General features: G+C 37.6%; 1 protein-coding gene and 1 long non-coding RNA gene across 47 annotated transcripts in view; one reads left to right on the top strand and one right to left on the bottom strand.

Annotated features, from left to right (window-relative positions):
- MAGI2 (membrane associated guanylate kinase, WW and PDZ domain containing 2) overlaps positions 1 to 17409 on the bottom strand; it is a 1508583-nt gene that overhangs the window by 172979 nt on the left and 1318195 nt on the right. For 29 of the 45 annotated variants that reach the window (XR_004728308.3, XM_035254988.3, XM_035254993.3 and 26 more), the window contains 2 exons: positions 10632 to 10663; positions 4928 to 5117 (listed from right to left, as the gene is read on the bottom strand). Coding sequence is in view for 44 of the 45 variants with exons in the window: in XM_035254988.3 (XP_035110879.1) it covers positions 4928 to 5117; positions 10632 to 10663 (222 nt within the window). In the remaining variant the exon portion in view is untranslated. The remainder of the gene's footprint in view (positions 1 to 4927; positions 5118 to 10631; positions 10664 to 17409) is intronic. The other 16 variants (XM_035254990.3, XM_035254992.3, XM_078343014.1 and 13 more) reach the window with 1 other exon arrangement.
- LOC144578385 (uncharacterized) overlaps positions 1 to 17409 on the top strand; it is a 285723-nt gene that overhangs the window by 149452 nt on the left and 118862 nt on the right. The window lies entirely within an intron of this gene.

Genomic DNA, 17409 nt, shown 5'->3' with positions numbered 1-17409 from the left:
AACTATTTTGTAAGATACCACAGTGAGCCACACTCATTTCTTTGGGAAGCACTTTACACTGTCTTGCCTATCACAATTCTTCTTTTTATTACCAGTCATCCAGCTGTAGTTGTCTAAGTATAATCCTTCCAAGAAGAAGGAAACAGATGAGATTAACTCCCTTTCATTTCAGGGACTATTGTGATGTTGAACCTGCTTATTTTCTCTATTAAGAAAGAAGACTCCATGGCATAGTACTTAAATGTGTAAAGCTTTACTACCTATTTCTTTTCTACTTCGTTTGCTGTGAAGTAGATTTGTACATATATCTAACTTTGGAGCTTCGCTACCAACACAAGTCAGGAATAAGCCTTTACTTCAAATTAGGGCTAAAATATGTATAGGCAAAAATTCTATCAGCTGAATAAATTAGCTTGAAAAAATTATTTATCTGAGGAGGTATTACGCCTTTTATTCACGGTGTGTACATTTAGATATATGCCTTTCTTGAACAGCGATGATGACTATTCCTTGAATAAATTATATAAAAAAGGAAAACATTATAATTTATCATTCACATGAGGACAGTCTAGGGTGGCAAAAAGTGAACTATTAAAAATTATGCTAGGACAACACAGACAAGGATTGTCCAGAAAAACTCCCATGTGTAGTCACCCTAGACAGTCTTATAAGTAACTAAGCCAGTGAAAAAAGGTTTCCTATCATGTTAGAAATATGTAGTGCGAGGACGAATGCAGTCACACATAGAGAAAGAAGGGCAGGAGGAGATGAGGTAGAGAAAACACTAATGGCCTTTAGGACTGCTTTTCTCCAAGGTTAGCAATGGCATCTGTAGTCCAGCATTAGGAATGTTAGCATACGAACCAGAACATTCAAGCCATTCCTATTGTGACTGCAAATCAAATTCAAGTTCTTCCTTTATGAGATTCTTGGGAAAAAGACAGAGAAGAGGGAAGTAAAAAATAGCATGGCTTGTCCCGGCATGCAAAGGTATCTATTTTCTTTTGTTTTCAGTTTTTAAAATGGCAAGTAGTGGGGCATCAAGTCAATTATCAACAGAGATTATTATCACAAACAGAATAGTTACATTTGTCTAAAAGTCTTTGGTAGAGACGGGAGTTGGGGAGATTTTTGTCCTTTTCTGGGAATTGGTAGTACTGACATAGGGTCAATGTTTAAATAATTAATATAAAGATCCAGAAGGCCCATTGATTAAAACTTTTTTAGGGATTTTTTTCACATAGTCATACTTTTACATATAGTAAGTTTAGACTTATATGGAATTAAGTTAATGGGGAAATTTTTTTTTTTTCACAGAGTTCTCCAGCAAGGATTAATGAGATTTTGATGATGAAAGGTACTTAACAGATAAAATATCAATTTTGCACATGGAAATTGAGAAAGTCTCATTACTTAGTTATCTTTACTGTGTAATTTCACACATTAAAATACTGACATTATTTGCTATGTTGCGTAACGGAGCCTTGTTCAGAAATGGTTTTCCTATGTGTTTGTTTGTGTCCCCACCTTCACTGTAAGCTTCTAATGAGCAGAGGTTATTTATCATAACTTCTCTTGTGGAGTGTCTTGCAGAGTTCTAGATACATAGTGAGTGTTTCATATATTCTTGCTGATTGACGTGAGGCCTGGAGTCGCCACCTCCGGGCACTGTGCCTAATGCTCTGAATTCAGAGGCACTGCTAGCCTGCTGGGTGGCAGAATCTTCCTTTCTCTGTCTTGCTCCATTCCCAGCTCATCTTGAGATCTCATTGAAGATAGGAGGTGTTGCCTAATCATAGCATGTACCTGTCATGTTCTGTTTCATGTGGCTCTACTATCCTATGGTTATCTTCATTTGTTTAAAATCACAGCATTTTTTTTCCAGGAATACATCTTTATTAAGAGGTCCTGTGCATGCACATTAAAATGTCAGTATAATCTAATTATGAGTCAAATGAGGCACAGCAGCATTTACATCATTTGATAAATTTCCATCATTTGCAGGGGACTGGTGACTTGAATCCAAATATTTCTTGACAGCCTTGACAGAACAAACATTCTGTAGCTCTTTACAGCTCAGGCTTGCGGGTGGAGGGACATCTTTTTATCTGGCGACTGCAATCCAGTTTTGAATGTGAATGCAAAAATCTGTTTAGCTTTAGACATGGTTGTAAGGAAGGACACCATGAGATCACTATAGACTAGGGGAAATGTCAAAGGACTTAGTTTAAACAGCTTTGGTTAGGATTCCTTTCCACACTTTGCACTGATTTCCCTCCACCCCCAGGAAAAGACAAGGATAAATAGAGCCAAACCTGAATGTTATGCATGCAATTCAAAGAATAAGAATAGCAATGGTTCATAATCACAAATTTTGAAATATTGATCTTTTGTTTGAGTGCATACATTTTATGATCATTGCGTTAAAAAGAAACCTATTTGAAGATAATGAGAAACAGACTGAGCCTTCCAATCATTAGTTAAAAGTTTTTTTCTTTTAGTATTGCTTTAATCATTTACATGAGAATGTGAAAGTTGGAAATGGAAATGTACAGGAGAGCAAAAGGCTGTCTTACTTGTTTTTTTTTTAAAGACACACACATATCCACAAGCAGAGCGAACTGATCAGCTATCCAGAGAGACAAGAGAAAGTGGCGCCATGCTCTCCTGGTTTCCTTAATCTCCAGTGGTGGAGCTTTTCTTACCTTGACACGATTTCTATGTTTCATTCACACTCCATTTAGTGTTATGAAGAAATGTGATAGAAAAGAGAAGGATGGGAAAGAAAATGAGCTTGCCCTCTTTTGGCTTCCTGAGATTTTTGACCCTGAAAACATTACTGTGACCTTAGAAACATTAGAGAGAGCTGATGAAAGCAGGAAGGGGGTGTGATGAGGGCAGCAGCAGCAATGGCACAGGGAGGGCACGGATGGGGGCCCATGGCAGGGCGAGGTGGGGAGTGAGGATATTTGCTGTTCCTGCTGTTGTAGAGGGGAAAGGGGATAAAGAACTCCCAGAGGAGGACTGAAAAAGAAAACTCCAGGAGGTTAAGGTGGATTGGTTTGCTTGGTTTGTTACAGGTGAGGAGGGGAAAGGCAATGAACAGAAACAGCATTGCAGGGGCTAGATAAAGAAATAATTCTTTTAGAGTTGAGAGAGGGTCATGTACAAAGAAACCAAGGGCACAACAGTATTAGACAACCATAAAGAGAAAACTGGAGATAAATGCCAACATTGTTTTTGTCCTGAATCATAAAGCTTTGCATTGGCCAGGAAGCTGCAAAAAGGATGGCAGCGAATGACTAAGGAAAAGACGAAAAGCAGGAGGAAGCATCTCTCAATGCTTCCTAAATGCAATCACAAAATTAAACAAGCCAAGGAGGTGAGGATGATATTTTGATCCTATGCATTTCTGCCTTCCATGTTAGAACTGTTCACTTTATCTTACTGTCTACCTGTTTACATGAATTATTCTTATTTTCCCCTTACATGAGTGAGAGCAGGCCATATTATTCATCTTTGGTATCTCCTCACAGTGCTGACAGCAAGATGGGTATTCAATCAATACTTGGTTATTGAAGCAGAAAAGGTATTAGAAACTGTGCTGAAAATCTTTTTAATTTTTTTCAGTTTAATGAACATTAATACCCTGAATTCATACTGTATATTATGTAGTTAAGAATATCTACTTTGTTCTTTACTGCAGCAAAGACATTCTAATGATACAGTCTAGAGATAGGATATTTCAGTTGTTCATCCAGAAGGAGACGAATGAAACACAGTAGCTCTGATGTAGCCACTTCTTAAAAAAAAGTGTGTGGGTTTGTGGTGAGGAGATGTTTCATTTTGATATAAATGATTTCTCAATGGCCTGCAATCCTAACCATTTTATCAACCAAAGTTAGTTCTACAAAGAGTTGTAGAGGATGGGGAAAAGATAGTATGTCTGCTTTCCCCTTTACCAGCTGGGTGCATAATTCTCAGCCCCTGAGCTCATCAAAAGAGTAAGCAGATTTGAGATCCTCTGAGATCATACCCAATTTGAAACGTGCTGTTCATGCTTCAGATGATAAAGTTGGAAACAAGACATTGATGGAACAGTGAAGCAAAGGAAATCAGTAGACCATAAATGGGAGCGCCAGGGACCAAACTCTTCTATGAGGCTGGGTTTCCTGATCATTTAATACACAGGTTCTTATTTACACTGAGATTCCTGTCTTCTAACATGTGGAGGAAGTGATTTGCAAGATGGTAGAAAGAAGCACAGCAATGGTAGAAGCAATATTAAAAGTCTTGTTTTCTAATGTTTACAAAGTACAGTCATTTTAAAAGACCTTCAGATAGGGTGACAAGTGCATACACGATATTTTAAGACCGAATGTTCAAATGTGCCTGACTGCACTAAAAGAGAAGCAGAAAACTGTGGCAGAGATGATTGGCATCTAGATCAATGCTGCCTTCGGAAGCAATTGATTTCATGCCTGTGAGGTGGGAAGGCTTGGCTGACTTTTTACTCAATGTCCTAACTTTTTCAATGGCTCCATTCAAGACTCTAAGGAAAATCTAAGCTTTAAGGCTCAAGATCACATTAAACCGATTTAAAAAAAGCCAAACACTTCTTTTCCGTATTTGGTATCTTAAACAAAACCAGCAACCGCACCCCCCAATCCCCCAAAATATATTCCTGATTTTCTTCAGGAGATTAGGGGAAGAAAAGTAGGAGATAAAATGTAAGCTGAAAGATACAATAAACCTACTTTTAGCATAACAGGCTTTCTAAGATAATTTTAGATGAGTTGGCTCTACTCTTGAAACACTTTTGAAACTCAGAATATAAAACCATGCCAGATAATTCAGCCTCAATATATCTCCTGGCAGGCCCTTAGCTATCATTAATGTACCCTTGTTTTATGTGGCTTTCACTTACGCCTACTTTCATAAATGGCCCTAGATTTCTCGTAGAGCTCATATGGATCAGGCTTCCGTGGGTCAAAGGCCTCTGTTGAGTCAGGAAAGGAGCTCCTGTGAAGGGCAGGTGGGAAGGGCAGGTTCTGTGGCATGGCCGGAGCAGATAAACTCGTTTGAGGACTGCCTTGATTCTCCCATCGGTCCATTATCTGAAAAATGAGAGGACAGAGAAAATGACTGATGAATCCTTCCTGGCTATTTCTCTTGTCACCTTCAGGTAAATCTTTTTTGCCTTGTGGACTTTTCTTCCAGGGAACGGGTAAAACTCTGGTATAAATTCCTTGAAAGAAAAGATTTTATGCCTATGTGAGACAACATCATAAACTGTTATAAATGCAAGTGGTGCCTTACTTTTGAATGCAAACTGATCTATAACTTACATAACCTTGTCAAGTATTAGCTGGTAATCTTTGGCAAACCACTTAATTTCTCTGTTTTTTCCCCCATAAGATAAATATAATGTGTCTCAAGATAATTCAGATGTAAGTACTTAGAAATGTATGATATCATTTGTTCCTTTTCTAAGGTGGTTTCAACATATGATATCACTTTTACCCGAACAGAAGCTACAGTCGTCTGCATATACTAATTTGACACCTATGCATATAGCAACAACCTCTTATGCATGAATATTCAGTCACTTTCCTCTCAGTTTAGATGTAATTATGCAACCATCTAGGATTCAGGGATTGTTCAGAGTCTCCTAGGAAGCCTCATTTACTGTGGATCTGGTGATTCCTCCCCCAGAATGCTGCTACTGATGTGGCTACTTCTCTGATTTCTTAAAGACCTGCAGAGTACTTCCCAGTTTCTCAGGTTTTTTTTTATATACATGATCTTCTTGGGTCCTGACATTAGCACTATGAGATAGAGAAAGCAGAGATCAATACCACTTTTTAGCAAGGTGGAAGCCAGGCTCCCTGAGATCACCTGTTGGCACTGCCAACTTCATTTTCGTTCATCAACTGATGACTCATTCAAACTCAATTTTTCTTTCCTGCTTTGAATAAACTGGCAGATTAGTTTGCCCTCCTGCTGAAACTCTGCCCTGAGTGTGTATGGTCCTCAGGAAGAAGGCCAAACTTCCTAGCGGGGCGTGGCTGGCTCCTCTTGACCCTGGGTCTGCTCACCTTCCTCATGTGGCAAGGGTTTGTGCTGAATCAGCAAACTGGTAAAGAAGTGGTTACTGGCCCTTCCTTCAGTAAGACTGGCTTCATTTTAATTTGTTTTCTATATGGGCTACTGCCCAAGATTTCATTTGAACAAAAGTTTCTCTAACCGACAAGGATGGAAAACCCCTAGTCTAGTTCAATTTCCTCCTATGAAACATAATCTCTAGAAGCACAGAGAGGGTAAGTGGCTTGTCTGAGGTCCAGTAGTTGCCAGTGACAGATCCTGGGTCAGAACCACCTGTAACTCTAACAGGAGTAATCATTTATATAGTATCACACTGGGGGAATATCTGGTAAATATGGTTTGAGTTATAGTGAATTTTAGTGAATTTTCTGCTCAGCAGACCTTGTGTTCTCATTTGTAAAAATCTTTATGTATTTCATAATTCATTTGATAGCAAAATTCATACAGAAAGCTATTCTGGGTTTCCTTGGTCATCCATTCTGGGTGACCTTGCCATGACGTGGAAAACCACATTTGTGGGTAAAGGCATATCCTTGGTAATTTTTCACTTTAGCTAACTTTAGGCACCATGTGGATGCATTCTGGCTGTGACTTTATCCCTTCTGTTTTCAAATATAAGATACTAAATAGCAAAAAGTAAATAAATCAGAAGTATGGTGTGAGGAGCTGAAGTATCTATCCCACTCGTCATCACAGGGCTTCAGCAAGTGTCTATTTCTTTCTCCTGTACTCCTTTGAGGGTTACTTGATACCCACATGTGTCTTGCTGGTATATCTATTGTTCACATATAGTCACTGGACATGCTTCAGGTGAAATATTGGTATTTCTAAAAAACAATCTTGAAACTACAGAATAAGTAATGCTTTGGGCACTGTTCGGGAAGACTGCCGTGGCAGATTGACAAATTCTACAATTTCTGTAGCACAGAGATTGGGGAATTAGTCAAGAGTCCAGTTCATGCTTAGTAAAGCATTCACAACTTCTTGCTATGACATTCATTAACTCTTGAGTAACTCTGTCAGGGTTTCTTAAAAGACTGTAAAGCAGAAAATCACTGCACCCATGAAAAAAGCAGACAAACTATTCTGTTCTCTGCCACCTCTTATCCTGCTCCCTCCTCAACGGAGTTACCTGGTGGCTCCTACCCAGAAGACTGTGGGGCACACCACCCACCCTGGGGTCAGAGGTCACCCCCTTAGCTGGGGCTGCACCTTTCGAGGAGTACATTACCTTACCTCTTCCCTACTTCCTTAGGCACATTAGTCTCTGGACTTTTGCTTTCTACCTGGGACACTCTGGCTTATTTCTACCTTCATGAACCCCCCTGGATGTTGATCCTGTCTCCTTACTGAGGTCGATGGCCTCACTTGCTCTACCTAGCATCTTCTGGGCCTTTTCCTGTTTAGAGTTTTGTTACCTGCCAGGTGTTTATTTCCCAACAAGCTTCTTTTTGGGCCTCTCTTGTTCAGTCCCAGTGGTGTCCAGACCCAGGCCAATGTTTATAAACATCTCACTAGAATAAGCACAAATGGAAATAAAAGTTGTTTTCTACCTAGAGAAGTCTGTACTGCTGGCCTTGGTGAGTAAATGGATGTCTGTGCAACTGTATGAATGGGCAGCACTGAAATATCAGTGAGCAGCCTGGATGTCTGGTCCATACCCAGGCATCAAACAGAATAATCTATTCATGGCTCTGGCTGTTCATTTTTATTTTTATTTTATTTTTTGAGACATGGTTTTACTTTGTCGCCCAGACTGGAGTGCAAGGGCATGATCTCAGCTCACTGCAACCTCCACCTCCCAGACTCAAGTGATCCTCCCTGCTCAGTCTCCCAAGTAGCTGGGACTATAGACATGTGCCACCATGCCCAGCTAATTTTTATATTTTCAGTAGAGACAGGATTTCACCATGTTGGCCAGGCTGGTAGCTAATTTCTCCAATCTCAGCTTCTGATTCTAGGGTGCACACAGGGAGTAGAGAGATGTGAATGAGGCAGGTCCCTCTCCCCTACTCTCATGAAATGCTCTGTTCAGAAACTCTTTCCTTCCTATAGAAACTAGGGTAGTTTAAATACTCCACCTCACTATTTTGGGCAGGGTTGGAAGATGACAGCATTTAGCTTGATTCTATATTTGAAGAATGTACTTGATCCTTTCCAGATGGAGAAAATGAGAACTCACTATTTTAACATATTACTTATTCAACAGGAAGCGACTATCTTGACATGGAATAGCATAAGATGTGGATCAGTAGGACAGCAAAGAGTCAGGAAGTCACACAGGACTAGGAGGAAGCTAGCTAGATCTCACCCCATATAACATTTCCTTATTCTGACCCAAGATATCATCGATCCTTTACCTGGTGCCTTCCTGGCCTTCACCTGTTTAGAGCTTGTGTTACCTGCCACGTGTTTATTTCTCAACAGGCTTCTTATTGGACCTCTCTTGTCTGGTCCCAGGTGTCCGTGCCCAGGAAAGTGGGACTGGATAAGAGAGGCCCAATAAGGGCCACACTCAGAGGACAGTGCTTATAAACCCACATACGATGGGTATATGGTTATATACTTGTTTGGATTAATAGTTCAGTCAACTATGTTCATTTCATAGAGTGACTTGGTAAAGGCTCATGCACGGAGGGTCTGCTTTCCGTGGTGATAGTAGTTTGTTTTCAAGCTCACCATGTAGAGGCAACATGTTTTAAGTACCTTACATGGTTTAACTCATAGAATTCTTCACAATAACTATAAAAGAGGGCTGTTATTATCTCCATTTTACAGATATATAACTTAAGACACTGATAGCTTAAGTAGATAGCTGTAGTTAGGAGTCATATAGTGAAGTCATATAGTTAGGAGAAGAAGCGAAACTTGAGCCCAGGCAATATGCCTTTAATGCCAACACCCTGAGCAAGTGTATTAATGCCACACTTCCTCTCATTATAGTCCTCAGTCTGAGGAATTTTTGGTAGATACATGGAAGACATTAATTCTGTAGCCTTCTACCTTCTCTTGTCTATGACCTGGAAGTCCAAGCGTTAGCTTTTGTAGAAATACATGGATTCAGGATTAATTGTACATTGAGTTCTATAAAACATTTTTTGGAATTATTGACTATGAATGTAATTACAATAATGACAGCAAATGCTGTAATTATACCAAATGACATAATTCGTGTAAATGTGGTACATATAAGGAAATCACTAGATTGCATAATTGTAGCACCATGATGAGGTTGCAAGGTTCCTTGTTAAATTAGATAAAGATGTGTATAACCACAGAGCACAGATTTAAGTTTGGTGGTGAAAGGAAGGAACTATTTAGACCTTGGTTAAGATAAAACAAATTTCATTTTAAACGTTTAAAAGTATCTCTTTTCAAAATCACGTGCATCCTTATGTGATTTGCTAAGCTTAAATAAGACTGGTTTTCCCATCTAATGTTCTCGGTGGACCAGATGAATCAAATCCTAAATGAGGTCCTGTTTGGGGAGTGTTCTGCTTTGCCGCAGTCTCTTGTAGTCAGGGGTTTCACACATCCCATTTAGGGCAGAGTATTCTAACCCATCATAAAATGGGATCCCAGAGAACCAGTTCCAGCTCTTGGGACTTGGGCAATTAATAGTTTCAATGTAACTGCAAGTAAAGACCATCTCTAACTGCTAAGCCAATGTGGCTAGCCTAGCTCTGCAAAGAGATTATTAAAACCCACCATCTTCTTATACTGGTACAAACATTTTAGCAATTTTCATAGAGAAGTAGGCCTAGAGTGGTCAGATAATGCTACAGATATCCAGTATCTAAAAAAGATTCAGAAGCACCATTTTTAGTGATTGTCAGGTTTGGTAGAATATATATACAGTATACAGAGCTTAAATATACATACGTGTGTGTGTGTGTGTGTGTGTGTGCATGCACACACACGTGTGTATACAAAGACACATACACCCATGTGTATATCTATATACATACACATTATATATATACACACACACATATATACAGAGGTAAAATATACACACATGACACATACATATATGCATATATGTAGCTTCATAGACATACACACAACACAGAAATATATGTAGCTACATAGACATTAAAATGTAAGGGTAAATATAAATATATACAAACAAATTTCTTGTGGAGTAGATCAAACTAAAGACTTCTAGACCTTTAGTTTGCATAGTTTCCAAAAATTCCATGTTATGAAGACTACATAGTATTGCTGATGGAGAAAAACAAAAGGCTTCTAAAGTACTTTCATTACATCAGACTGCAGAGTGTTAATGTTCATTTTGTAAGTATACATATTTTTAAAAAGGGCAGAATTGTTTTCATAGGAAAGAAACATGAGTGACTCTTGTACTTGTGGGACAGATACAAGACAAAGGGACACAGAGGCTTTATTTTTTTGACACTACAAACTCCTAGAGTTGAGAGATTTTGAGGTCGCCCAATTCAACTTTTATTTAATGGAATTGCAATGATAAGTAGAAATAAAAAAGAAGCATAATAATTCCAACTTACAGGCTTTGGAGTTTTCCATGGAGAAAAGAAACCTGTAATAAAGAAAACAATATTTGAACTTTGAAAATATTGCCCACTGCCACCTATGGGTGGCATGATATTAAAAGAATTATAATTGATTTTAAATTAGTTAATAGCAAACAGTAACAATAACAAATTTCTGCCTTGCTGCATGTTTTTCTTCAAGGAGTTCAAAATCAAATAATTTCATTGGAATTGTATTAATGATTCTAAGAAAAGTCCTTATTTGGCAACTGAAGATGCTAAGGCACAGAGATGGCAAGTGACCTTATGTCAGATGGTCAGGGCTTTACAAAGCCCAAGACTCAGTCATCCTAAGGGATTCTTTGGCACAGCCTTAGTGGGAAAGAGAGAGAGAATACTGACATAAATTTAAATTTTCAGACGTAAATATCTTTGCTTAGTATAAGAACTAATTGTTTTATTTACCTGCTTTATGTGGTTAAAAATCAATTAATAAGACTTCATTATAAATTTAAAAATAATATATAGACCTACATTATGAATTAGGTTCCACTATAAAATTTTGTGCGTGTTTCTCCACTGTGATGGAGCAGATTTCTATTACCTTTGTGACCCAGTGCTAGCAAATACTTTGTGTGAAGAGCTCAAAATGTTTGTTAATTGAATGAATCATGTATCATGGAAGCCTTTTTTACCCAATGTATTGATCTCTTTCTATTATCCAATGTATTGATCTTTCTATTATCACAAAATATAATGATTTGACTGACCCGTTGTGATCTAAATGATTAAGATGATTAAAAGCAAAGGATAGATTAGTTCCCTTTTTAACAAATTATTATTATTTTAGCATATGAAATCAGTATTTAAAAGGTGATAAAAACAAGCTTAAAATATAGAGAGAAGGCATTGCCACATGCTGGTCCTAACAATCCAAAGCTAAATTGAGCACATAAAACAAAATAATATCTTTTCATTCATCTTCCTTCTTTCAAAAATTTTTATTCAATTTAATATCAGGTAGTTTCTGACAAAATGTCTAATAAAAATGAACATTAAAAACATGCTGCATACTATGTTTATCATCTTTAAAACAGACTTGTTCAAAATGGGCATTGTTGACAGCTATTTCTATTTCCATTTGTAGGAAATACCTGTAGAAATAGGGACACATAGTTACCTACACACTTTAAGGAATCCACCTCAGCATGGCAAAAATACTAATTGCACTTCAATATACTGTTGTGAATAAGTGATGATTAGTTTTATGAAAAGAGTTAAACTGGGGCCAGATGCAGTGGCTCATGACTGTAATCCCAGCACTTTGGGAGGCTGAGGCGGGCAGATCACCTGAGGTCAGGAGTTTGAGACCAGCCTAGCCAACATGGTAAAATCCTCCCTCCTCTAAATATACAAAAAATTAGTTGGGCATGGTGGCACACACCTGTAATCCCAGCTACTCAGGAGGCTGAGGCAGGAAAATCTCTTAAACCTGGGAGGCGGAGGTTGCAGTGAGCTGAGATCACACCACTGCACTCCAGCCTGGGCAACAGAGTGAGACTCTGTCTCAAAAAAAAAAAAAAAAAAAAAAAAGTTAAACTATATAGTCCATGGTGTTTCTTAGTTTTCCTTAGAAGCTAGAGTTAAATTTAATGTTTGGGGTAATAACTATCTTACCCAAGAAGATTGGTAAAACTAACTCTCTTTCTGTCTTACACACACTGTTCATTATTCCTCTTTCCAAGTAATAAAAAAATTCTGTCCAATGTGTGGTTTATAAGGATTTAATTGCATCCTTTTAGAAAGAGTTGACAGTAAAAATTACAGATAAATAGATACATTTATCTCCTTGACTCATTCTGTAAAATGCCAGTGAAAACAATTTGACAATTAGTTTAAAAGTGAAACAAATTTTAACCTATTGCCCGAATAACCATTGTCTTCAGCGAAGTATAAAATTTATTTGCTGTTTTACGGAATTGCCAGCAACAGTACTTTTGAGAAAAGATGTCATTTATATATTTTCACAATGTCAAAATATTCAATTATTTTTCCTACTTTCTTTGTGTCGTCACCTTCTTCCTGCAATGCCCAAACAGACTTAGAGTATTTCCTGTTTCACTTTTGACAGGTGCTGGGATTCTTAGACTTTGATATAGAGGCATTGAAAATAGTTCCTCTTAATGGCACTCTCATCTCCACATGAGACATTATCTTAAAAGATGATTTTCCCTCCAATAGAAAATGTATGATCATCTACCCTCTGAGCAGTTATGGTGTCAGAACTAAAATGGTGTAAGCAGGAGCCTGGTGGAGAACAGACAAGGAGAGAGAAAGTGTTTAATTTGACTGCCTTTCATCATGGGCACTTGGGATCCTCATTCTTCTAGGGCTAATTCATTCAGTCTGACCTCAGACCAATGGTGCAACCCAGGGCTCCTTTACTGCTCATCTGATGGCAGTTTCTGAATAATTCTATTGCTGAGTTATGCTGCAGAAGGTTCAATCTTTGAAGCAATAGTTGCCCTTTCTGAATCATTGTTAAAAAGAAGTTGCTTGCTGCAGAGTAAGGAATTTTAGGTGTTAAGAGATAGTATCAGAATAATTTTATTAAAAATAAATGCTCTGTCACCCCTTGTGTTTCTTTGTCAAATTATCAATCATGCTACAAACATTTAAATTAAGATGAGTGAAAAACATTTATTTTGAATATACTTAATTTGGTCCTGATGAAGACAGAAGGTCAAATTTTCTGTGTGCTCAAACTCCAACTTTCTGCTCAACTTCATGGGAAGTTGTGGGTCAAACTACTATAAATGTCCTATATTTTTTTGTGGAGATGACCTGACCCTTCTAGAAAATCTAGTCTATTTCAATTAAAATTAAAGAGGACTGAAAACCAAATCAAAACTTTCAAATCCTGAAAGAGACATGCTGGTTATTATATTGAACTTATTTCTGAAATTATTCTGGTAGGACATGGGTCACAAAAGCAAGATAAGACTTCTGAGATCTAGAAAGGTTGGCATACATGTATTGTGTGGTGAATCTCCACACTCTTTTTTTTTTATGAGACGGAGTTTCGCTCTTGCTACCCAGGCTGGAGTGCAATGGCGCTATCTTGGCTCACTGCAACCTCCACCTCCTGGGTTCAGGCATTTCTCCTGCCTCAGCCTCCCGAGCAGCTGGGACTACAGGCACGCGCCACCACACCCAGCTAATTTTTGTATTTTTAGTAGAGACGGGGTTTCACCATGTTGACCAGAATGGTCTCGATCTCTTGATCTCGTGATCCACCTGCCTCGGCCTCCCAAAGTGCTGGGATTACAGGCGTGAACCACCGCGCCTGGCCCGAATCTCCACACTCTATGTGATGAAATAATTTCTGTTGGGGAGGATTACTTAAAAACTGCTTGCTAAGGTTGACCTTTGCTGCTTGCCTCATTGACTGTAGAGACAGTTTCCCCTGATCCCCCAGAAACGATTACACCTTGCTTGGCATCCTAGCCTTTCTCAATTCTAAGCATTTTGCTAGGCTTGGTTTGCCTGAGAATATTCCTTTTTGAGCATCTCATTACCCATCTTCATAGGGAAATAGGAACAGAGATACAGACAACCTTTTCTTCAGCCTTTCTGAGTTGAGGTAGTCGTCTTCATTACAAAACCAAGTTTATAGAAAAAGAGCCATATTCTTTAAAATAATAGTAATAGTTTATTTTAGTTTCTGGCCCTTATTTCCCCTACTTCTATAGAAATCTGTATATTAGAATTCTCTGGTGGGATTAAAATGTTTTTTATAATAACCTGACTCATGTTTTTCATACTGATTATTTATTGACTTTTATCCTTAGCAACATGTTGTCTGTTTGAGTGTTAATTTGTGTGTGTACAAGTGCAAATGTATTTATTTAATCTTGAGTCTTATGACGAAAGCAAAAGAGCTCAAGGTACAGTTATAAATTAAATGAAATATGGATAAGGACAAAAAAAAGAAATGGAAAAATATAGTTGTAGCTAATATAGAAGCTAGATGCATTTTGAAAGTTTATTTTTTAAATAGATGCATTTTAGTATAAAGCACAAAACTGAAATACACCTAAAAAATCTGTCTTCTTTGGAATCGGAAATAAAACTAGAATATATTTGTAACTCTGCACCTAAGAGCACAGTGAGATGGGCAGAGAAACAGACACAGTGTAAATTGCTTAGGTAGAAAATCCTGGTACTTGAAAATGACAGCAGAAAAAAGACAACACTGATTTCATTATTGAAATATAAATTAAATCTACATGTCAAATAAATACAATTTTCTTTTTTCGTGAGACAGTCTTATGTGGTTACCCAGGTTGAAGTGCAGTGGTGTGATCTCAGCCCACTGCAACCTCCCACCTCAGCCTCCTGAGTAGCTGGGACCACAGGCACCTGCCACCACACTCAGCCAATTTTTTATTTTTAGTAGAGATGGGGTTTCCCCATGGTGGTCAGGCTGGTCTCAGACTCCTGGTCTCAAGTGATCTGCCCACCTTGGCCTCCCAAAGTGCTGGGATTACAGATGTGAGCCACTGTACCTAGCCCTAAATACAATTTTTAATGAACTGCAGAAATATGGTTGCCAGATAAAATATATACCCAGCTAAATTTGAATTTCAGAGAAAACAATAATTTTTTTGGTATAAGTATGTTCCATATATGGCATGAGACATATATTACATGAGACATACTGCTATTAAAAATCATTTGATACTTCTGGAACCTATTCATATTAAAATTATTCTTGTTTATCTGAAATTCAATTTAACTAGGAATTGTATATTTTTATTTGCTAAATCTGGTCACCCTATATAGGGAACAATTTATATATGTCCCTGGTAACCATTTTAAAATAAAAACACAATAGTAACATCTATTGCAGGTAATATCCATTTGATTCAGAAAAAAAGCCCTGAAAATATTTACTATTTCCTTTAACATCATGAGACTTGATTTTGAGAAACCTTAGAACATTCCATTTGCTATACTTATCATTGCACTGGGCTGACTGCCTGCTCACTGGGATCCTGGACTGAGGTCACCTCATGTGATACAGAACACTGTGGCCAATGCTAGTGTCACAAAGGGCCATTTTCAAATTGCTTGATACACATTACAGAGTGACTCTTTTCAGAACTTACTTCTGACACATGATAGCCAAAATGAAAGAACATCAATGTCTTTACAGTAGATCTCAAGTGGAGAGCCCTGGTGTGCATTTGTGTGGTAAGAGTTTTATTATTGTTTACTTTCACAGGGCAACAAGATGATGAACTTCCTTAAAATCACCCCAATTCAAATAAGAGTTCAAAATACAATGAAGGGCAACTTTAATCCATCATACTAGTGTCAATTTGGAATAATGCTGAGACACGTTTTCAACATTTTCAGGAATTTTCCCAAACAGAACTGTCTTTCAACATACTTCTGTATTCCAGTTGATACATTGAACTTTGATTTGCAGGATATGAAATAGTTTCTCCCTTAGCTGAAATACTTGCTAGAACATCTGATTCTGCTTTTGAAGATTACTGTTACAATGTCATGAATTTCACAAGGGATTCTACAGTTAGTAAAAATGATGGAGATGCTGGGGAAACACTTTCTTTTTCACTTTTTCTTTAAACAGTAGAAAAGAAGTAGGAACCACTTTTAAATAAAGATATGCTTCATTACACATTTCTATGCCCTTGGTTATCAAATGCTGTGTGTTCTGTTTTACTTAAGAAAAGGAGACAAAACAATTTGAACACAATTAACATTGCTGAGCTGTATACTGAGATGTGATTAAAATAGTCAGTTTTATGTATGTGCATTTTACAATTAAAAAAATTTCTCAAGCAATAAAAAAGAGAACAAAAGTGAAAAGAGAGAACAAAAGTATGCACATATCACATGTGTGAGAGAGAAAAAAAGAGAAAGTAATAAATATAATTTTTTTTCAGTCTCGGTGATACCGTCCTGGAGGACAGGAAACTCATCTGAACACCCACACAGACCCTTATACCTCTTAAGTTATCCTTTCTTATGAAGGATTGTAGGGAATAAAGGGAATTCACATTCCCACCACATGTCTGAAAATATTTCAGGGATTGTGAGAAACTCTTTCAATACAAGAAACGGTTTTTAAAAAGTTTCCCAAAGAGGAAAAAAAGCCCCAAGACTTTTATAATCTCCATTTAGGGTTAATTTGGCAGAGAAAAATAGCACTAATAAAATTAATCTTTAATTTAAAGATACTCCCATTTTTCCACAGCCTGGAAAACAGAGCTAAATTTTCCATCAAAAATTCAGCCTTTGGTAAATGTAAGCCAGCAGAGCCATGAGCTAATTTCCATCAGAACTAGTTCAATGTTACTCACTATTTTTTTCTGTTTTTTGACTAATTCATGTATTCCTTATTAAAATTCATTAAATGGGTTAATCCCTGCAGTTCTTTGAGATAATTTGTTTAAGCTTCCTGAAGTAGGTAAAAGGGCAATTTTTCCTAATGAAACTGACCTAGGCTAAGAAAAGACCTGTCCCTTAGCAAGCGTGGAAGATACACTGCTGCCAGTACTCAAACATCACACCACCATGTGTTAGCCAAGCAATGCCTTCAATTTGCAAAGAAAATTTCACATGGCTGCCATCTTTGATCTGCAGAATTGTTTTTTTTTTTTTCTTTTTTTTTTTTACTGTGGAGAGTTGAGGCTTTCTCTGCAATGCTTTAAAAGTGATCCTTTCTGTATCTTTTAAATAAAAGCATTTTTCTTAGAAACAC

This window comes from Callithrix jacchus, chromosome 11 (assembly GCF_049354715.1).
Source record: "Callithrix jacchus isolate 240 chromosome 11, calJac240_pri, whole genome shotgun sequence".
In the NCBI taxonomy this organism is placed as follows: Eukaryota; Metazoa; Chordata; class Mammalia; order Primates; family Cebidae; genus Callithrix; species Callithrix jacchus.
Note: the sequence above shows the minus strand (reverse complement) of the source record. Positions and strands in the feature narration are given on the sequence as shown.